This window comes from Notothenia rossii (assembly GCF_949606895.1).
Source record: "Notothenia rossii genome assembly, chromosome: 6".
Lineage (NCBI taxonomy): Eukaryota > Metazoa > Chordata > Actinopteri > Perciformes > Nototheniidae > Notothenia > Notothenia rossii.
In genome coordinates this window covers 69,668,299-69,690,972 of record NC_136909.1, presented here as the reverse complement: position 1 = coordinate 69,690,972, position 22,674 = coordinate 69,668,299, and the positions used below count along the sequence as shown (strand labels likewise).

The 22,674-nt window shown below is 42.0% G+C and overlaps 3 protein-coding genes and 1 long non-coding RNA gene across 6 annotated transcripts in view; 3 read left to right on the top strand and 1 right to left on the bottom strand.

Moving 5' to 3' along the window:
- The window catches only part of LOC307043661, a 401,538-nt gene that overhangs the window by 113,377 nt on the left and 265,487 nt on the right, over positions 1–22,674 (top strand). The window lies entirely within an intron of this gene.
- Positions 375–7,814, bottom strand: nolc1 (nucleolar and coiled-body phosphoprotein 1). 2 transcript variants are annotated; one of them, XM_079687929.1, is made up of 14 exons: positions 7,560–7,814; positions 7,187–7,242; positions 6,457–6,629; positions 6,208–6,344; positions 5,996–6,104; positions 5,772–5,896; positions 5,535–5,652; positions 4,647–4,793; positions 4,509–4,568; positions 4,066–4,419; positions 1,799–3,655; positions 1,589–1,707; positions 1,400–1,483; positions 375–1,304 (listed from the first exon to the last, which is right to left on the bottom strand). In XM_079687929.1, the coding sequence occupies exons 1-14, from the start codon at positions 7,668–7,670 to the stop codon at positions 1,143–1,145; spliced, it is 3,612 nt and encodes a 1,203-aa protein (XP_079544055.1). In that variant the 5' UTR covers positions 7,671–7,814; the 3' UTR covers positions 375–1,142. The 2 variants fall into 2 exon arrangements, with proteins under 2 accessions (XP_079544055.1, XP_079544056.1); XM_079687930.1 differs by having other exon boundaries at positions 6,208–6,341.
- On the top strand, positions 7,917–9,431 carry mrps6 (mitochondrial ribosomal protein S6). 2 transcript variants are annotated; one of them, XM_079687931.1, is made up of 2 exons: positions 7,917–8,383; positions 9,325–9,431. In XM_079687931.1, the coding sequence occupies exon 1, from the start codon at positions 8,045–8,047 to the stop codon at positions 8,369–8,371; it is 327 nt and encodes a 108-aa protein (XP_079544057.1). In that variant the 5' UTR covers positions 7,917–8,044; the 3' UTR covers positions 8,372–8,383; positions 9,325–9,431. The 2 variants fall into 2 exon arrangements, with proteins under 2 accessions (XP_079544057.1, XP_079544058.1); XM_079687932.1 differs by having other exon boundaries at positions 7,917–8,399.
- psap (prosaposin) lies at positions 10,179–22,326 on the top strand. The gene is made up of 14 exons (XM_079687475.1): positions 10,179–10,335; positions 13,942–14,075; positions 14,203–14,277; positions 14,397–14,522; positions 15,343–15,558; positions 15,659–15,802; positions 15,886–15,942; positions 16,851–17,036; positions 17,141–17,236; positions 17,343–17,526; positions 20,746–20,909; positions 20,993–21,073; positions 21,278–21,385; positions 21,603–22,326. Exons 1-14 carry the CDS (start codon positions 10,302–10,304, stop codon positions 21,636–21,638), a joined length of 1,641 nt encoding a protein of 546 aa, XP_079543601.1. The 5' UTR covers positions 10,179–10,301; the 3' UTR covers positions 21,639–22,326.

Here is a 22,674-nt window from a genome sequence, read left to right as displayed (position 1 = left end):
GAATATTTATAATTCCCGATGAGCAGGTGGAGCCTTGCCTCCCAATTGTTTGGAGTATCCCTTTCTGTCCTATGGCAAGGGATAAGGTGTCGGTTCACACACTGTACATTGAGTTTCCCATTTTCAACTGGAGCAAAGAAATACCTGACTGCCATCTAGTGGTTTTCCTTGACACTTAAACAGTTGATGCCTGTGAATATGAAAAATGTTTGTAACTAAATGGACACAGCAGCTTATTTGTAGACACCCAGCAACAACATTATCCCCGTTATGTGTCCATAAACCACAGCTCCGTGAGAAACTGAGGACAAATTACTCTAACAATTGTAGGGAAGATTAAAAAATAAAATAGTGTAAAACCTATCACACCAACATTTGAGCTATTATGTCTTTAATTACAGCTACATCCATTAATAAAAAAAAAGAGGTTCTCAAAATTCCCTACAGGTTTACACAGTAAATTCCAATCATTGAAAAAAACATGGCTCTCGGTTACATTGACTAATAAAACATTCGAGCAACATCTATGTATCCCAACATCAGAAGAAATCATAGTTTCAAAGCAAAATGGCTTAAGAAAAAGAATGAAATTGACAGTCTAAGTTCATCAACATTGAAATGGAATAAAACTTAATAAATACACAGTATAAAACTCAGTTTTACTTTCCAAAAGATTAGGTAATGTTAAGTGAAAAAAAAAAGAAATGGCCAAAAAGAAATGTTGACAAACAACCAAACAAACTTCAAGAAACCATGTGATCCATTATCATTATCAACCTTGTTTCAACATACAAGAACCTGTTGGGATGTATGGCTGTCAATCATACATAGAAAAATGAAAGTACAGGTTAACATCAAAACAAACTGAAAAAGGGGGCCCAATACACACATTGGCGTTTACCATTAACAGGTGGCCTGCAGCCACCTAGTGGCTATAAGTGATGATATCACATGGGTGTCAACCTTAAGCAGTACAGCGAAGGGCAGCTGACAGAAAGTGAGCGCTGGCTCAGCTCTACGGCTCACTTCCTGTCAGTGTGCTGCTGGGTAGTGATGACAGAGGGACTGGTAACAGGGGGGGGGGGGGGGGTAAGCGATCATCAGACAGTCCTGATCGTACAGTGAAGTTCAAAGAGCCGTCCCTATTCACTGTCAAACTTAATAGAGTTGACGGAGGTGGAGTTGATGGCTCCGCCGCGGTAGCTCCCCCTCTTCTTCTTTGTCTTTTCATGGCGGAATGACTTGCCCTTTGTGAACCTGAGCGTGTCGTTGGCTTTCTGGCCCCAGTCCCCGTTTGATCCGAACTGGAAAGCAAAGACAGATGATTAAGAGTGAATGATCAGCACAGCCATTTCAGTGATGCAGTTTTAAAATTGCTCGTCCCCGTAACTGAACTCACCTTTGCATCAAAAGAATTGTCTTGGAGACGGGGATCCACCGCTACTTCTTCCTCTCTTATTCTACGGAAGGGTACATTGGACGACTGGAAAACACAACACATTTCCATCAAATCATGAACTATTATTACACTTTTCCCCCTTTAAGAAACCATGCTCAACACCAAGTTCTAGTCTCTGACTGGCCTTACCTTCTTATTGGCTTTAGGAAACGTCTGAGGTGTGGTTGTTGCCATCTTGTTTTTTGGTGTAGTCACTTCTGTCTCTTCCTCGTCGCTCTCCGATGACTCTTCACCTTTTTTTCCGTTTCCTGCAGGGGGGGGGGATGTTTAACTTTGAGTAATCCAGGATGAAGTTGACACTGCATTACATTTCATACTCTGTATTTGTCTGCGACTCACCATTTGTTGTGGGGGTGGTGGGTGCAGTGGCTGCTCTGCGTGGTGCATCCTCCTCTGATGAACTGTCTGAGGAGCTGCTCTCTTTAGCTTTAGCAGCCGGGGTCGTCTTGGGTGTTGCTGCAGGTGTAGCAGGTTTTACAGAACTTTTACTGGCCTCTTCTTCCTCTTCGGAGCTGCTGTCACTGGACGATGACTCTGCAGGCTTTGCTGGAGTCTTGGGTGTAGCTGCCTTGGGTGTAGCTGCCTTGGGTGTAGCTGCCTTGCCATTGGTGACTGGAGGCTTGGCAGGGGTGGTCTTTGTCTCAGTCTCTGAATCGGAGCTGTCGGAACTGCTCTCAGCCTTCTTTTTTGAAGCTTTGGGCGTACTAGCAGGGGCTGCTGCTGCAGGAGTTGGTTTCTTGACTGCAGGTTTGGCTGCTTCATCCTCAGAGTCACTGTCGGAGTCAGAGCTGCTCTCTGCTGCTGCCGCTGGCTTTGCAGCGGGGGTAGTTGGTTTAGCCTTAGCTGATGTAGCTGGCTTAGCCTTAGCGGGCTCTTCATCTTCAGAAGAAGACTCAGAGCTGCTCTCTGCTGCAGCTGCCTTTGCTGCGGGGGTAGCAGGCTTTGAAGCAGGGGTAGCTGGCTTTGAAGCAGGGGTAACTGGCTTTGAAGCAGGGGTAACTGGCTTTGCGGCTGGTTTAGCCTTAGCTGGTTCTTCATCTTCAGAAGAAGAGTCAGAGCTGCTTTCCGCAGCAGCAGCTGGCTTTGCTACAGGCGTGGCTGGCTTAGCCTTAGCTGGTGTAGCTGGCTTAGTCTTAGCTGGCTCTTCATCTTCAGAAGAAGAGTCAGAGCTGCTTTCCGCAGCAGCAGCTGGCTTTGCTACAGGCGTGGCCGGCTTAGCCTTAGCTGGTGTAGCTGGCTTAGCCTTAGCTGGTGTAGCTGGCTTAGCCTTAGCTGGCTCTTCATCTTCAGAAGAAGAGTCAGAGCTGCTTTCCGCTGCAGTAGCTGGCTTTGCTACAGGCGTGGCTGGTTTAGCCTTAGCTGGTGTAGCTGGCTTAGCGGGCTCTTCATCTTCAGAAGAAGAGTCGGAGCTGCTCTCTGCTGCAGGGGTAGCAGGCTTTGAGGCGGGTGTAGCAGGCTTAGCCGCTGCAGGTTTAGCCTTAGCTGGTTCTTCATCTTCAGAAGAAGACTCAGAGCTGCTCTCTGCTGCAGCAGCCGGCTTTGCTGCAGGCGTAGCAGGCTTTGCAGCTGGTTTAGCTGCTGCAGGTTTAGCCTTGGCTGGTTCTTCATCTTCAGAAGAAGAGTCAGAGCTGCTCTCTGCTGCAGGCTTTGAAGCTGGGGTAGCTGGCTTAGCTTTAGCTGGCTTAGCTTTAGCTGGCTCTTCCTCAGAGGAGGAGTCTGAGTCTGAGCTGCTCTCTGCAGCAGCAGCAGCAGCAGGCTTTGCAGCCGGGGTAGCTGGCTTAGCTTTAGCTGGCTTAGCTTGAGCTGGCTCTTCATCAGAGGAGGAGTCTGAGCTGCTCTCTGCAGCAGCAGCAGGCTTTGCAGCAGGCTTTGCAGCTGGCTTTGCAGCCGGGGTAGCTGGCTTAGCTTTAGCTGGCTCTTCATCAGAGGAGGAGTCTGAGTCTGAGCTGCTCTCTGCAGCAGCAGCAGGCTTCGCAGCAGGCTTTGCAGCTGGCTTTGCAGCTGGCTTTGCAGCTGGCTTTGCAGCCGGGGTAGCAGGCTTAGCTTTCACTGTTTTTTCATCCTCAGAGGAGTCATCTGAATCAGAGCTGCTCTCAGCTGCCTTGGCGGGGGCTTTGGAAGCTACAGCAGCAGGTTTTGGTTTGGCTGCAATTTTAGCAGCAGGTTTGGCTGGAGCCTCATCTTCAGAGCTGCTGTCTGGAAAAACAAATACATTACTTTAACATCAGATAGACACAAATGTAGTCACTTGATCATGGCACACACAGCTAAAACGTTGACTGTATATTACAACAGTCCTGCAGCAAATCCTGGCCTGATGTTAAGTAAACAAGTTTCAACATAAACTAAATATTATCCTGAACAAAGATACACTGCCTTAGTTGCAGCAAGGTGAACCAAACAAACTGACAACCGTGTATGTAACAAAACTGGGGAGAGTTTATATATTATGTATAACTGACAGTTCTCATGATGGAATTTAGTTTGATCCCTCCACAGACTGGTAGCCATGGCAACACAGTTGAAGTAAATGAAAGCAAATTCAAGACAGAAGATAAACTACTTTGACAGAGATACAAAGCTCACACCCTCAACCTGTCTCTTACCTGAACTGGACTCCTCTTTTTTAGCTGGGGGAGTCTTGGCTGGTGCAGGTTTAGCTGCTGGCTTCTTTGCAGGAATCGCCTTTGCTGCAGGTTTTTTGGCCTCCTCTTCCTCCTCTGAACTGGAATCGTCCTCTGAACTGGAGTCTTTTTTAGCAGGCGTGACTTTAGCTGCAACAGGTTTAGCTGGAGCAGCCTTTGCAGGAGTCACCTTTGCTGCAGGTTTTTTTGCCTCCTCTTCTTCCTCTGAACTGGATGAGTCTGAGTCTTTAGCGGGAGCAGCCTTGACTGGGGCAGCTTTAGCTGGGGTGACTTTCACAGCAGGCTTTTTTGCCTCCTCTTCATCTGAGCTTGAATCTTGAAAAACATGGGCATGGAGAGGAAGATTTGTTACATTTGGCATCAAACAACAAAGTAGAAAATGACAGTGGGATTGTAATTGTTACCTGAGCTGGACTCCTTCGACGCTGGTTTTGCAGCGGGGGTCTTTACCGGTGCAGGCTTTGCTGTTAGGATAACAACGCTATTAGATGTGTCATTTCTAAAATCACTACTTCAAGTTGGGAAAACTGGGTGAATCTTACCAGCTACTTTCTTCTCTTCTTCCTCGTCACTGCTGCTGCTTGAGGAGCTGTCCTTGGCCTTGCTGGCTGCTGGTGCAGCTGGAGCCTTGGTCACTGAAGCGGGAGCTTTCTGGACTGAAGCTGGCGGTGGGACTGCACTGTACGCTCCTACCAAGGCAAAGCAAACTAATCAGCCTCATAACACAGGGCCCATGTACAATACTTTAAGCACTTAGGTTTAGGTGACATACTGCAAAAGAGGGACTGTAGTGTTAATAATAATAATAGAATGGGTAGGGATGAAACCCTCTTTAATGGTCACACATGTAGAGCACACAGCACACAGTGAAAGTTGGCCTCTGCATTTAACCCATCGTAGTACCTGGAGTCTAGTACTAGGAGCAGTGGGCAGCTATTGTACAGTGCCCGGGGAGCAATGGGAGTGAGGGGGGAAGGGGGTTGTCCGGTGCCTTGCTTAAGGGCACCACGGCAGGGCAGGAGGTGAACAGGGACCTCCAAGTAGCAGTCCACACTCCATTTTTAGGTGTGGTCGGGGACTTGAACCGGCGACCCTACGGTTCACAGTCCAATCCCCTACTGGCTGAGCCACTGCGTTACTCCAAGATAGGTGCTAGCAATTTTAAGTTTTTTTTAATCAGATTATGTAAGGCTAAAAGATGACAGACAGACTAACTATCATGTCAAATAAAAAGTAAGTTAATATAACTACCTTTCGTTTGATTGGAGTAACAGAACCATGATAACAAAAGAAAGGCGCCGCTCAGAAAGGCCAACTCATTTCAAGTGCAATCAAACCTCTCTCTGTGTTTATTGGTTTGCATAGCACCAAACAAGTTTTATAACTTCACATTGGCTGGCTTTTATAATGGAGTGAAAATAAAAACCCACCTGCTTTGGGTTTTTTGCTGGGTGGAGCCTCATCTTCAGATGAAGAGTCTTCACTGCTTGATTCAGCAGCAGCTGCTTTCACAGGGGCCGCTTTGGCTGGAGCCGGTTTAGCTGGAGCCTATCGGACATGTGAAGTAAGTAATGTGTGTAAAATGTACTTTACTACAATAACTTTTTCTATTTGTTTCTAAGTTTTGGAAGAAAGATATGTACATATGGGCAGTATCTTTTACATACCTTGGTTGGTTTATCATCTTCTGAATCTGATGAACTGTCTTCGCTGCTGCTATCCTTTTTTTTCTGAGCTGAAGCTTTAGCAGGAGCAGCTGGTTTAGCTGCTGTGACTGTAACACCCTTGGCCTCTATTAAAGGTTAATAACATAAATTAGATACAACACATTTCATTATAATCATCTCAAAATAAATTCACAATATTAAATGACATCTTGCTCAAGACTCACTGGCTGGGGCTTTAGCAGGCTGCTCAACCTCAGAGTCAGATTCTTCACTGCTGGAGCTAATGTCTTTCTTCCTTCCTGCAGCAGGGGCAGCAGGCGCCTTCACAGGAGCCTACATGCGGAATATTCATTTTAATAATAGCATAACCACCAGACATGGCTTTCAACACTGGCAAGATCTTTTATGAAACTATCATTTGAATTATTCTTCCTACCTTTGCAGGAGCCTTGGCTGGGGCCTTTGCAGGGGCCTTCTCCTCCTCAGAGTCACTGGAGTCTTCACTGCTGCTGGATGCCGCTTTAGTAGCTGCTGCTGCTGGTGCAGGTGCTTTAGCAGGCACCACCTTAGCTGCTAAAACAAACATTACATAGATATGTTACACACATATATAACCGGATCATAAATGTTACCGACCTATTTAAACCATCGTAATCAGTTTTCTGCATCAAAACATTGATTTTACCTGCAGGGGCTGCCTTGGTTGGTTTTGCAACCGCTGCTTCATCGTCGCTGCTGCTGCTGCTTGAGTCTTCACTGCTGGAGTTCGCTGCACTGGTTTTTGCCTTCTTGGCTGATGGACTTGTTTTAGATTCAGCTTTGCTGGAGGGCGCCTTTCGTTTCTTGGCTTCAGGAGACCTAGGAAGACACATGGGTATATTAAAAAGGGAACAGCAACCTCAAAAATTATTAAGTCATTTATTGTATACATTTCTCCTATATCTGAAGAGATTAGCGACAAAGCATATTTATCTCAACTACAGAGACAAATCCTGTAGCTGCCGCTTAGAGAGTGAACCCTAAGAAATAATAAGAGCAGAAATTATTCTTAAAGTGAATATTTACAGGAAAAATGCATATTATTTAGCATCACTTGTATAAATCCCAAATTCAAGGGATAGCAGATCCACTTTAACCTAATAATGCACTATCCTGCTGCTAAGGCAAACAGACTATTTTTGCAAATACTTGCTTTCCACTGAAAGAATTGTTTTAAATCACGTTTAAGTCTGATAAAGGGTAGATTTTGTTTGTTTAAGAGATAGATTAGACAATGCATAGGTGAACAGTGACTGCAAATGATAGGTGCAATGAGAACCCAATAAAAAGGCTTGGCTATATCTTAAAAGTGTATTAATATCAGTATGTACTAAACAAGTTTTAGTGCTGACTCAATAACAAACAAAACAACTCACTTCACCCAGAAGTCGTAGATGCCGATGAGGCTCTCATCATTTTCATCTTGTGGAGTCTGTAAAGAAACACGTGAAGCACTCAATTAGCCATTTACAGTTCTAAAGTTTCACAAATTCGCAATCAAATACATGTTCCTGCAATGCAACACAATATAATGCCAATTAAAATATTATGAGCTTTTAAAACGAATGGCAACCAAAGAACAAAGTGTGCCTGTACTCCTACACGTGCTACCTTTCCTAATGGGTGTACGGCCCCTCAACGTTACATGGCTGTACATGTACTCCTCGTGCAGCATGTCTCAACTTCACCACAACGCTAGAGATAGACAGCGCGAGGCACAGATTAGCAACAACACAGTGAGCCGCTTACCACTTTAGTATGTTTCATAAACTCCTGAGCCGCCTTGGTTATCATGTTCTCCGCCAGAAAGGAATATACGCATTTGTAAAGATCGCTCGGCTTCGACTTTTGCTCCGCCATCTTCACCACGCTCTTTTCTGGAAGGAACGAAAGTGAGCGGAAGCGTCAATTGTGCGCATGCGCCTCACGATATGGCATGTTCCTCTCGAACTTTTGTTGATTTTGAAAATATGTTTTTATTGAAAATGTATTTGTTGAGTTGTAGTTTATATGTGTAACCCCTGTAATGTTATACACTCGCATTTCCCCTCTGTCATTTATATATTTCTAGCCATGCTTTTATCAACATAGGCGCACACGTTATACGTCATCGCCAAAACCGTTTCCTGTCCCTCGTGTCATCATAACATGGTCGCCTTTGAACTGAGTTTTCTGGCAATGACACCAACCCAGCAGATTTAAAACTGTGAATCGAGTAATTATTTGCCGGAACCATGCCACGCTACGAGCTCGCGCTGATCCTGAAGGCGATGCAGCGGCCCGGGACATCGGCTGCTCTCCGGCGGACAGTGGAGACTCTGATGGAGCGGGGCGCCGTGGTCAGGGACCTTGAGAACCTGGGGGAAAGACTCTTGCCCTACAAGATCAACAAACACAACCAGAACCACCTCAGAGGATCTTACTTTTTGATCGATTTCTACTCAGCCCCTAACATCCTCACTAGTTTACTGGATCACCTGCACCGTGACGTGGACGTGGTGAGGCCCACTGTGCTGAAGAAGGACGACCAGGTTTCCAGCAGTAACTGCTGTGGGTCTTAGCTGTGATTCAATGTAAGGAATGGCTGAAGTGGGTAAAGCCAATTTTATCAGTATTACTAACGTTATGTGTTTATAAATTAAACCTACAGCTGTGGAGTGACATCATTGTGAGTATCTTGTGTGCACATTTAACTCTTCTATGGCTTTATGGCTACAATTATATAAATGTCCTTTTTGTCAATCTGCTTAAACAATCAGTAATTAATTGTATTCAACAAAATAACAACATTGACATATACCAAACATCACAGGTTATGATGGAGGTTAACATGATGGCTAACAAAAAAGCTACACCTTAAGTCATAATTAAATCTATCTAGTAGATAAAACTTAGAAAAACATCAAACACATTACATTTGCGAAGCTGTGACATTCAATCTTTTTATTTTTTCGCATGAATAAATTGTTGAATATGAAAGAGTAACGGGACTTCTTGAGGATTCCATCAATGGACTCGGCAATAGTTGACTCATCATTTCAGTACCTCCTTGTTTTAAAAGAGACAATGGATATCAAGGGCCTAAAACCATGTGTGTAGGCCTACACTTTAAAAAGTCTGGTCATTATTTTGAATTTTGGGGACACACTCGACTTACTATGGGTATGGAGATACATAAACATTCTCTAACATATTGTAGTCATGTGATTTTTATCAACTCAAAAAGTGTATTTCATCTAAATAAATCTAAAAATGTTCAAGTGTTAAAAGGGGATTAAGTTGTTCTTTAAAATGACTTGAAGTTAGTAAACAAAGGTGCAGAAAGTCATAGATAAATCATTGCACAATCATGTCTTGTCTGCTTTTCATATAACTAATAGAAAGTACTGATCGACCGTAAAACGGAACCGTTTATGCAGGCCTCTCCTTTACCTGCTGTTTATGGAGATCATGTTGTGCTGACTGTGCTGAAACGTATAGCCCTATTAAACTGTTGTTCCCTTTTCGTTCCCAGGTTTCCCGGAAGATTTACAGTGTGATCCTCCCCTCTCTGATGTTTTCCTTGGGTGTTGACCTACATTTGGATGTTATGTCATAATAAACCTCTTTTTGCTATCTTAAGCTAGTCTTATTTGTTCTTCCATATTAAATGTGTGCAATGCATGTGGTGTAGTCTTTATCATGTTTAGCAGTTTCAGTACCTATTTTAAATTCCAGTTTGATGTGGTTTATGTATTTCGGAAGTTGTCGTGTAGCCATCGAAACTTGAACTTAGCCCTCTAGGAAAACACAAATAATAAACAATTATTACACTTTCACTGATCCTCCAAACATAAGTGAGTTGTCCTCAATTGGAAAAACAACCCCAACCCCACACGGTTTTTAAAGAGATAAAGCTCTTAAAAGGAGGTTACAATGCTCATATATCTTTGTTTGTTACCTTGAATGACATTTTAAATTCCCACTTCGCTTGTCTGGGCCCAATCCCACAGAAATCACACTATGTACTCAAACTAGGGACATTTAAAACATTTTAATTCTGTCGGGGAAAAAACCTTTTTTAATTTAGTTTTCTTAAAAAATGTCTCTCTATTTAGATAATGTGATCAATTAATAAACCACCTTTGGTACTTCTCTTATGCAAAGTAAAACCCTTAATTTTTAGTGCAGAAACATAGAATTTTATTTTTTTTAAATTAAAGAACCAAGAGGATTGCTCCAAATGTCACTAACCACTATATAATTATTTTAAAATATCCCTTGTTTCACGTGCCTTGTATATTATGTGTGTTTGAATGTATGTAATTTAAGGATCCGAGATTAGATCATCAATCAGACAGGCGGGCAGTCACATGTCTCTCTGAGCAGTCAGCTGACAGTGAGACATCATAAAGGCATCAACAGCCCAGCGCCTGCAGTGCGTTGCAGTCCTCTCAACTATACAGCACACACAGAGAAACGAAGACAGACGAGACGGAAAACAGCGGAGTCATGCTGTTCCTAACTCTACTTTTTGTGGCTTCAGGTAATAAACACGCAACAGAAACAATAATGGTGTTTGTGAGTAAATTAAACGATTCAGACAGCATTCCGTTGCCGTTAAAGTCTGATTGTGTAACCTCGAAAGTGCGTTTCGTTTCAACCTAAAGGCGGAAGCGTTACAAACAAACAACGTTTGCTTTGATTAACAGTAACAACCATGCTAGCGGTTACTTTACAGCAAACACGTTTAAATAATGTTTTTACTGTTTACATGCATTTGCCACATTAAACCCATTTTCTAAATCTGTAATCCTCTCTTGTCATTACCGTTTCACTCGTGGTGAAGGCGTTATTGTTGGCCCGCTTGGCTAGCATTAGCTTATTAGCTAATGCTACTTCGCTAGCTATTTGAATGATGCCTCAACAATAGGTCATTTTAAGTTATTTGCCACATATTTAGCCTGTTTAATACTCTTAAATAAGCATTGTTGTAGCTTATGTAGGAAGATCACCACGAGGTTACCTTTTTACGCATTTAGCTAGCAGGTTTAAGGTTGTTTGCATGGTGTTTATGTCGGCATGGTCATTGTTTTCTAATTTAAAATATATTTATCAGTCCGTGCTGATCGGCCCTAACTTGCTTGCTTTAGCCATTTATGTACTGTAATTGGTGCTTTTTTGGACCTTAGTTTGGCTTTATAAGGAAGTTCAGTTAGGTTCCTCTTAACCAGCGACTTTCGTTTCAGCTTTTTAGTAGAAGGTCAGGCAACATTTTTTTTTATAGACTTTCTCGTTTTTTGTTACCCACGATCAGTCATACGTCACCGTTGTCATGTATATTTGTGCCACTAAAAACGTCGATAGCTTATCTTGTTGTTCAGACCAAAACGTATCGATGAAATCAACAGCTCAGGTGTTTCTTTCATCATGCTTTGCATAACAATGACCTAAGGTTAGGCTATTTATTTATACATTCACATACTGATGATTGGCCTTGTAGCATTTGCAGTATTGATCTGAGATAAATGGCCTGTATATCAAAGCACTAGCTGAGTTTTCTTGCAGACCGTTTGCAATATTGGTATCTTAAAGACATGGTAATTGTGCTTAGTGTATTCATTGCATATCTTTAATATACCTTCTGGTTCTGTCTTAACATTTGTATTAAATAAGGGCTTAATTATATTGAACAACAAGATTAAACATTACTCATGTATAAGCTGCTACACTGAAACTGCAATAGGAAACCTATTTAAAGACTTTGTGCTTCAATGTGTCTTATGATGTTGATTCACCCACATATTGATGAGTTTTCTGTTTTGAAATCACCTTCCCAGAAAGGACGTCAAATACAGGCCACTCTCTACATGACAGTCTTTTTGTTTTTGCTGACTGAGTACTAAAAGTTGTACTCTTGAGTCTAACAGATGGCTTGTTTTCTTTTGTATAAGATTACATAAAGCCATTACAAGTAAACAAGACATATGTTCCCTTGCTGTGTATTGCCTTGTTAACTATTTACCGTCATGCATAACTGCCCTCTCAGTTTGTACAGTCTTTGAGAACAGCTTGTTATTTTGTCTGACTGCTCATGTGACTCCAGTGGAGGGAGGGAATGCCCGGCTGTACTGTAACTCTATTGGTAAGACTGTTGAGTAGGAGGGGACTCAGCAGTGTTACTGGGGGATTCCATGGTTTGTCTGTGCAGCTGGACCTCCATTTCCATATCTTGGTTTGATCACCAAATGTTACTCCTTAGGCTTGGACAGCTCTCTTTTTGCATCAGTTTATACTTTGTTAACACTTGTACTTGGGGTTTGCATTAATTTCCAATGGAGACATGTTCATCTTAAAAGAATTGTAGTCATGAGTGACTAAATGTAGTTTTTCTGACTTATGAGAGATGTGGAGAGTGGTAGTTTTATCAGGGAATTATGCTGCATATATTAGGTTATTTTTCACATCACTTTTTTCCACTTCATTAAAATGGAGAACTGTGAACAATTACCCTCTTTTTTTTTTTTGTAAAGAACCAGAAGATAATATTGTCTTTGTGTGCTAACCCTTGAGTTTCACTTCTGCACCTGTAATGCATATTTAAATAAATGATTTCCCCTAGGGTATTTCTTCTTTGTCTTTTGCTTTTTGACTTGCTGGTTGGTTTTGAAATTGTGCCGGATTTAGAGCTATGCTTGGCTTATGCGACTTAGCCTTTTGAGCTAATAGGCTTAAGTGTGTTTTATCTTCATGACATTTATAAAACAGTTAGGGTAAATAGCCACAATCCTCAGTTTCGGAATTGTAGTTCTCACTTTACAGATATTTCTTGGGGCAGGGCTTTACGGCAATTGGTTTATTTGAGAAAGGTTAGCATAGGGAGATGGCTGACTGAAAAAGTGAATTTGTTATCGAAAAGTGAATTTAACTTAAATGGCATATCTGCCGTTCAGAAATGATCCTCCTTTTTAAAACATTTCAGTTCTATCTCTATGCCACATCTAAGTCGTTCTTGCTTAACACATCTGGTAGCTCACTTAACAAAACACTGGTTGTGTCTTAAAAAAAAAAACACTGCTTGTCTTCATTTGCAAAACATCTTAAAAACTCATCTGACAAGGTTTTGATTGATTGCTTGATTTGTTGTTGTCCTTCTCTGCAGAGTTGTTTTTAAAATCAAACTTGTCAAGTGCGGACAGTTGATAAAGAACTTTAAACAAATTCTTCTTTCTGTTGATTGAGGCAGAATGCCAGCCTTGAATTTACTCATATCTTCATCACACCAGGAAGATTAATAAAAAAGGAGTGGCAGAAACATAGTTTACTGTCAGTGAAGAATCAGAATACCTTTATTAGTCCCACTGAGGGGAAATGCACAGTTACAGCAGAAAAAGAGCCATAGACAGCTTAAAGGTGGGCTAGGTAATTTTGGAGAAACCAGCTCGAGTGCGCTAGAATTAGAAAATACACAGCCGGAAGAAATCTGCTACTTCCTTACAGAGCCCCTCCTCCAACACACACGAACGCACACATGACCAATGAGGGAACGAGATAAGTTTGTGCACAGATGGAAGGCTGACAGGCAGGTAGGCCATCCAGTTATTTTAGCCGGGCCGGCTCAGATGATTGTTCGTGCTTTTTACAGCGCCACGGCTTCCACAGATGAAATTTTTTTGAATGGATTTTTTGTCAAATCACATTTTTTTTTTTTGTCAAATCATATATATATGGATGTTACATGCATTCAAAAGTGTTAAAGTTACAAAAAAAGTTAGGGTGTAATACAAATAAAAAGTTACACAATTTACAAAATACTCATCGTGTCACAGTTCTTAGGATTTCGCAGCCAGGTATATATTGCACAGTTATTAACGATATATAGATATATATCTATATCACATAGTTGGTTGGTAGCAAGGCTTTCCAGCAATTGAGACTTTTTCAGATTTAAATAACTTATTCAAATACCTATTCTAGATAAATTGACAACAGGTCAACTGAAACCAATCGATGCAGTGCCTTCAAAAGGAATAAATAAAATGGTTTATTAGACTTTATCTTTTAAGCACCAATTCCATATCCAGGAAATGGTTGTGTCCAGCGTCTGCCTTCTCTAAACTGTACAACATTTGACTCTTTATTTACTTTGCAGCTGCTGCCACCCCCCTGCTAGGCACTGAGCAGTGTGCCCGCGGCACCTCCTACTGGTGTCAGAATGTAAAGACTGCCTCTCTGTGCGGAGCTGTGGCTCACTGCCAGCAGAATGTGTGGAACAAGCCCCAGATGGTGAGACTCGTAAATATTTTCCTATGTAAACTGAGAAAGTGCCATTTATAATCTTGTACTTCATCTGCAAATACATGAACAATGTACCACTGTTGTAAAAAATATTGAATCAATTGTGTGGTTTCAGAAATCAGTGCCATGTGACCTGTGCAAAGAGGTGTTGATGGTGGTGGAGCAGATACTGAAGGACAATGCCACTGAGGTAAGATAAAAACGAAACTCCTGTTGGATGAAAACCCCTTTTTTAGTTTGGAAATGACTTCTATTTCAAACCTAAACAGTCCTTTGGAAAACTGATGTCTGTGTATTTTGCTATTGCAGTCTGAGGTTCTTGGGTACCTGGAGAAGGCCTGCCAGCTCATCCCTGATCAAGGTTTGACCGCAGAGTGCAAAGAGATGGTGGATAGCTACTACCCCATCCTCATGGGAATCATTAAAGGAGAACTGGTGAGCACCCTCAATCTATTTGTACTAGTTTTGGCCATGGATAGATGTCTAACAACAAAAGTAACAGTATAGACTCTCCATTTGAAGGATGCCATGTTAGATCTTATTGAAGGTTGTGGTTTGATCTAAGACTCTTGAATGAAGGGTCCATCTGCCCCTTTGTGCAGACAATGTAAAGGGAAGTGGCTGTGAGCGAAGTGCAGCGAGCTGAATCGGGGCTATTGATAAGGAAGTGAGTCCAAGTCTATACAGGAACAGAGAAGTCATTGTAAGACTAAAGCTCGTGACTGGGAGCATCTGATGTCATCGCTTTGTCTCAACTCTCACCTGCTACATCAACTTTGGGAATTAAAGAGACGGTTCATTACAGATTCTACAAAACAAGACGTGGCCATGACTATAAATATCAATTGGAGCTTCTTTTTTCTTTTAAACTGATCTTACTGCCTGCCATACAGACTTTTTAGCTAGAGTCATTGGGGTTATTTTTTCTTCTACTGCTAGGGATGCGCAGTATATATCGGACACATGACAGGAAATGTATTATGTATCAAAATGTAAGCTTATCAATGAAAATATTCTTTCTCTACTGTGTCAATCATTTGTGGGTTAGCGTCTAATTTAACTATACAAATGTAAAATGATGGGTAATCTGATCCATGAAAGCAGCTATTTATTTATTTTGCTCATCCATAAACCTTATCCTGCATTGCTACTTACAGCCTACATGTATACCAGATTATTTGAAGCAAGCACTGAGCTATAAAGTGAAGGTATAAATGTGGCAGTTCTTGGAGTAACTTAAAGGTTTCTGTTTTAGGAGGACCCCAGTGTTGCGTGTGGAGCCATTGGGCTGTGCCAGTCTCAGCAGCTAGCCCTCGCTAAGATCCATTCCAAGGAACAGCTGGTGTCCAATGAGATCCCTCTGGTGGACCTGGCTCAGAAAGTGTCTCCATTCCTGCTCAATATCCCCGGGCTCCTCTATCCTCAGGAGAACCTCAAGAAGGAGGCCCCCAAAAAAGAGACTTCAAAGCTGGTACACAACTAACGGCCGCATCTACATGAACACGGGAATATGTTCCTCGTGTGTTATTGATGAAGTCCTCATTTTGCTCTGGATCTAACCCTCCCTGTAGGAAAGTGATGCTGTGTGCCAGGACTGTGTCAAGTTCATGACTGACGCTCAAGCAGAAGCCAAGAACAGCTCCACATTTGTCGACTCTCTGATCGAGAATCTTGAGAACCAGTGTGACCTGCTGGGACCCGGCGTTTCTGACATGGTGAGAGTGGAGGACATTTTGTTTTTGTCTTTGTGAAACAATAAAACAATGCTGTTTATTAACATTCTTTTTCTTTATTGCAGTGCAAGCAGTATGTGAGCCAGTATGCCGCGTCTGTTATTCAGGCGATCATGTCAATGGTGAGTTGAACCGTCCTCCTTATGTGTCGGTCTGATTTTAGAAGTCCAGAGAAACACTTCTACATTTTTCAAACATAAATTGTCTTCATATTCTCGTATGGCAAGCGTAATCATCAAACTAATAAATGTGATAATTTGTACGTTTCTTTAGTGCTAAGCCCATATTCAGTCTTGCAGCCCCACCTGAGCTGTTGCCTTACATTTATTCCCATCTTTAAATCACTTTCTTCTTTTTTTTTCTTTCCCTGTGTTCCTTCTTTACTCTTCCCCCTTTCCATTCCGCTCTGTTTTCTCTGGGTTTTGCCGCTCCTCAGGAACAGGTAGGTTCTCTCTGCGTTCGGCCTGTAGCCTCTTAACCCTTAGCTGTGTCTTTTGCCACTGTCCACTCTAACCCTGTAGATATGCATGAACATGATCATCTAATTAAGAGTCTGACTACTTGACTTAGCCACACAAGCAAAGTATTGAGGTTAATAACTTGACACGTAATTGTAAGGACTGCATTAAAACTCGCCTGTGTCCTCTCACATGACCGTTCAGTACTGTGGGATTTCAAATATGTTGAATTTTACGACACCATTGCACTTTACTAACATTGCAGTAGCTATCTCCGTTATAAAAGCCACCATCTTTGTTGTGCTGTATGTAGCAGCTCAATGCTGGCTGGTCTTGTATGATGCCTTAGATCTGCAGAAGTAAAAACATTTTTTGTCTGAATGGGTGTGTTTCTTTCTGTTTTGGTTATTGATAAAAGTGAGATGTGTTTGGATTTCTATTCTGGTACCATTTTGCATGGGTAGCATGTTGTGGGATGCGGTTCACGGAAATAGTTAATGCTAACGGCATGCAAAATGGCAGGTTTTGTATACCATTGTCTGTGTAAGTTAACTTTTTGTTTGTGTCCATAGCAACCTAAGGATCTCTGCGCCCACGCTGGCTTCTGCACCGCCATGAAGAAGTCCATTCCCATGATGAACCTGCAGGCTGCCAAGATGGTTCCTGCTATGGAGACTGTCCCTGCTGCCAAGACTGTCCCTGCTGCCAAGATTGTCCATGCTGTCAGGCTTTTCCCTGCCACCAAGGTCGAGTCTAAGGTAAGTCATTGTGGGCGCCTGACAGCTGATTTTTATTTTATTTTTTTATTTTTTCCTCATTCTACATGCAAACAAAACATAAAGTATATTTTTTGTGTTTCCAGCCTGCCATGGTGCGTGTCCGTGACTCCCCAGGGTGTACCATCTGTGAGATGGTGATGAAACAGTTGGAGGCTATGCTGGAGGATCAGAAAACAGAGGTGGGCTGTTTGCTGCTAGATCCATCCAATATGTACTTTACTTCTTCCATGATGCAGTGAGTCAGACTCAGCTCTGGGGCCATGCTAACTCTTGTGTCTCTCTCAGGAGGAGGTGATTGCTGCTGTGGAGAAGGTGTGCACGTATCTGCCCGGCTCCCTGTCGGCCCAGTGTAAGGACCTGGTGGAGACCTACGGCCAGGCCATCATCGAGCTGCTGGTGCAGCAGGCCGACCCCAAGACTGTCTGCACCGTGCTGGCCCTCTGCAATGATGCCAGCCGGGCTTTTGTCCGTAAGTTCTGAGCTTTCAAACTAACTGAATGAGAATGTTTGCTTTACTGACGAAAGGGATTTTGTACACTTTAAATGGTAGACTGGTTACATATTTCATGTTTGTATTTGTGCTGATAGTGGAGGAACAAGATTACACAGGAAGTGAATGTTATGTTGAGACATTAGGTTCAAAATGTGCTGAGATTTTCTGAAAAACAACATTTTTCATTTCTAGTAAACCTTTATTTATCCAGATTGTACCTTGAGATCATAGATCTCTTTTTCAAGGGAGACCTGCAGCAATTAAGTTCCACATAAAACAATGGAGGATATCATACAACATATCTACAAGCTACATTTACATACTTATCAAAATTTACAAATACCCATAGTTTCAAAGAGCATTTCACTTGGACTCGCTTTAAAAACATTCAGAGGAATAAAATTGCTCCGTTTCAATTTTAGCTGTAGACTGTTCCAAGCAAGTGGCGCTGCGCACATAAAAGCTGTCTTACCTAAGACAGTAAGACTAAATCATGCGATCTCAGACAATAGCTGCTTGCAACTCTCTGTGTTATCAGAGAGCAGATATAATACGGGAGTTTACCCAACCTGGCTTTATAAATAAACGTGTACCAATGACTGAGCCTCCGTACAGTAAGTGATGGCAAACCTGCCTTGGCATACAGTGTACAGTGATGAGAAAGTGCTTTACAATTAGTGACAAATCTCAGTGCGCTGTGATAGGCGGCATCTAACTTGTTCAGGCAACGGGCAGGTGCATTCATATAGACCAGATCACCATAGTCCATCCAGCACAGGTCAAAAGGTCACAGTGACTAGCCTTTTCCTGGCTTCAAAAGAGAAACAGGACTTGTTCCTGTAGAAGAAACCTAGCCTAACCCTCAGCTTTTTAAGCAGGTTATTGACATGAAGTTTAAAAGTGAGACAATCATCAAGCCAGATACCAAGGTATTTGTAACAGGTAACCACTTCTAGTTTTATTCCTTGTGTAGTTACAATATCTAAAACAGGCTCTGGTGTCTTTTTAGCTTTTGAAAAGAGCATTACCTTGGTTTTATATCTATCTCTCTCTCTCTCTCTCTCTCTCTTAACGGTAAAACTGAAAGGGTTTTCCAGACCACATTGTTCAGACTTTATCTTCCTTATTGTAGATGCCAAATATGCAAGGAAAACAACTAAGTATATCATGTGGAAATAGTATATACAGGACTGTCTCAGAAAATTAGAATATTGTGATAAAGTTCTTTATTTTCTGTAATGCAATTAAAAAAACAAAAATGTCATACATTCTGGATTCATTACAAATCAACTGAAATATTGCAAGCCTTTTATTATTTTAATATTGCTGATTATGGCATACAGCTTAAGAAAACTCAAAAATCCTATCTCAAAAAATTAGAATAGTTCCTCAGACCAAGTAAAAAAAAAAAGATTTATAACAGCAAAACACAATCAAACATTTGAAAATGTCCATTAATGCACTCAGTACTTGGTTGGGAATCCTTTTGCACGGATTACTGCATCAATGCGGCGTGGCATGGAGGCAATCAGCCTGTGGCATTGCTGAGGTGTTATGGATGCCCAGGATGCTTCAATAGCGGCCTTTAGCTCATTAGCATTGTTGGGTCTGGTGTCTTTCAGCTTCTTCTTCACAATACCCCACATATTCTCTATGGGGTTCAGGTCAGGGGAATTTGCAGGCCAATCGAGGACAGTAATGCCATGGTCAGTACACCAGTTACTGGTGGTTTTGGCACTGTGGGCAGGTGCCAGATCATGCTGGAAAATGAATTCCTCATCTCCATAGAGCTTTTCAGCAGACGGAAGCATGTAGTGCTCTAAAATCTCTTGGTACACAGCTGCATAACTCTGGGCTTGATGAAACACAGTGGACCAACACCAGCAGCTGACATGGCTCCCCAAACCATCGCTGACTGTGGGAACTTCACACTGGATTTCAAGCAACTTGGATTTTGCTCCTCTCCAGCCTTTCTCCAGACTCTGGCGCCTTGACTTCCAAATGAAATACAAAACTTGCTTTCGTCTGAAAAGAGGACTTTGGACCACTGTGCAACTGTCCAGTGCTTCTTTTCCTTAGCCCAAGTCAGACGCCTCTTCCGTTGTCTTGAGTTCAGAAGTGGCTTGACCATGGGAATACGGCTATTGTAGCCCATTTCCCGGACACGTCTGTGAACAGTGACTTTTGATACCTGGACTCCAGCTTCAGTCCACTGTCTTTGAAGCTCCCCCAAATTCTGGAAGCGACTCTTCTTCACAATGCTGTTAAGGCTGCGGTCATCTCTCTTGGTTGTGCAGCGTTTCCTGCCACATTTCCCCCTTCCAACAGACTTTTTGTGGATGTGCTTTGAAACTGCACTCTGTGAACAGCTTGCTCTTTGAGAAATTTCTTTTTGTGTCTTACCCTCCTGATGGAGGGTGTCAATGACGGTCCTCTGGACAGCAGTCAGATCAGCAGTCTTCCCCATACTTGTGATTTAGTTTACTGAACCAAGCTGAGTGTTTTTCAAGGCTCAGGAAACCCTTGCAGGTGTTTCGAGTTAATTAGACGATTCAAGTGATTCGTTGAACACCCTACTAGTATACTTTTTCATGATATTCTAATATTTAGAGATAGGATATTTGAGTTTTCTTAAGCTGTATGCCATAATCAGCAATATTAAAATAATAAAAGGCTTGCAATATTTCAGTTGATTTGTAATGAATCCAGAATGTATGACATTTTTGTTTTTTTAATTGCATTACAGAAAATAAAGAACTTTATCGCAATATTCTAATTTTCTGAGACAGTCCTGTACATAGTGTCTCGATAACATACAAAACAAATTATAGTACAGGTTGTGGAAAAAATGCAAAAAACCTGACATAATATTTGGATAATACGAAAAGAAAAAAATATATAGTAAGGTATTTGCACAATATGGATTCTAAACGACATGGTACATAAAGCCACATTTTCTTCAAAAAAATAAAAGAAATGGGATAGTGTGAAGAAAATATGCTGTGTAAGTTAACGACATATTATATAGTATGTGGACATTTTCAGAAAAATGTCATGTATGTGTGATCTCTGAACTCAAACTCATTGTTTACTCTGTACATGTGAGGGGTCTGTTTTCTCTGCATTGTGTTTGAAGCCAACGGGGAATTTTCATGTGTTAGTAATAAAGGTGACCTCTGCTCTTGCTCTTTCCAGCTGTCCTCAACCTGGCCCACTATAAGGCTGGCGGATTCTGCCAGGTCTGCAAGCTGGCCGTGGGTTACATCGATGGTATTTTGGAGAAGAACGCGACGGAGGCACAGATTGAGGAGGCAGTGAAGAAAGTGTGCAGCTTCCTGCCCGACTCCTTCCAGACCGAGGTCAGCAGCTGCAGTTTGATCTCTTTACCTTGTGATACTTGCACACCTTCTCCTTGTATTAATCTCTGTGTGTCTGTCAACAGTGTGACCAGATGATCCAACAGTACGAACCAATGCTCATCCAGCTGCTCCTCCAGATGCTCGACCCCGACTTTGTGTGCATGGTAAACTAGACCGCTTCATAACTAAATACCATGACATGTGAACACTTTATCTTCCTTGTTGAGGGGTTTCTTTTATAGGTTGTCGCAAGGAAGGAGGAGAAGTTTTGACTTGTGTCATAAATAGTTTGACACAAGCGGTAACGGGGGATATTCAACTTGCCAAACCGAAATGCAGCATTTATCTGACTTTTGTTTGTGTAACAGAAAATGGGAGCCTGTCCTGAAGCAGTGCGCAGGCTGCTGGGAACAGAGCAGTGCAGCTGGGGTCCTGCTTTCTGGTGCAAGAACATGGAGACAGCAACTCGGTGCAATGTGAGTCTTTCAGTCATATTTAGACACCTAGACGAGGCCTTCTTGAGGATAGATATATATATATATATATATATATATATATATATATTACCTTTTTCTAAGGCTATAACTCTGACTAATGCCCTCGCTTTCTAACTGTTCAACTGTTTATGTATACTTTTTCTGTACACATCTGCTTGAAAGGGTCCTGTCTAATCTTTAGTTTTCTCTCTTTTAGGCTGTGAATCACTGCAAACGCCATGTGTGGGTATAAAGGAAGAAGAAGAAGCACAAACTGACCAGTAGGGAATCAAATGAAAATATACTGTAGTGCTGCTTCCTGATTTTTAATTTGTCTCCCCTTTTTTTTTTTTTTTAAATAAATGCAGTTTATGTACAAATTAACTTTGATATTTCCATTGACGCCATGGTGTAAAGGGACTGGATACATGGTGTAAAGGGACTGGATATTTGATTTTGTTTTCTGGGGGCTGGAGCGAGGGGGGGGGGGGGGGGGGGGCTCAGCCTGTTACTACTTCACTGAGACCCGAGTCAAAGGTTCCCTGTCAGTACTTACCTGTTTCCTGCTGGGTGTGATGTGTGTAAGACCCACCCACCATCTGTATTGGTTCTTTCCCCCTGGAGAAACTGAGTGCGCTCAGGAGAGACCGCGCAGTGTGTTGCCTAGCGATACTTTTAGCAGTATGTCTGGTCCTTAGACACATTTATATTTTGTAGACAGAATGTGTGTTCTTGTGTTAAGGATCTGATATGGAGGTCAATAATCTGAATGCGTACTACCTCTCCCTCGGCTCATTGTTTGCACTCTTCCAGCTGTTTGTAAATCACTGTTTCTAAATGCAGAGAGCATCTCTAATTCATTTATTGTCTGCCTCAAACCCTGAGACCACCGTCTCTTGATCTGTACATTTTAACAATTAAAGTGACACCAATCCACTCTATTTAGTTTTATTTCCTTTTGTTGTAAAAGTAATTAAGCTCTATTTTTATCAAACTTAACCTAACTGCTACTGGTTTTGCCAGACAACATGTTGTGCTACCTCAACACCCACTCACCTCTTTGTCATTTAAAGAACTCCCTCTTCAGTACAATGCAGATTTGTGATATGTAAAAAGGCTAACTGTTAAACTGTGACAAAACTGCCACGTAGAATGCAGTCCCTGCTGTTTCTGTCCCACATGTATTATGTTTGACAGGTCTACATAACGAGGAGTGGAGACAAAAATAGTCTTGCGGTTTTACTGTAAACCGCACAAGGAGTCAGCATCTTTAGTTGTTGGAACTCAAA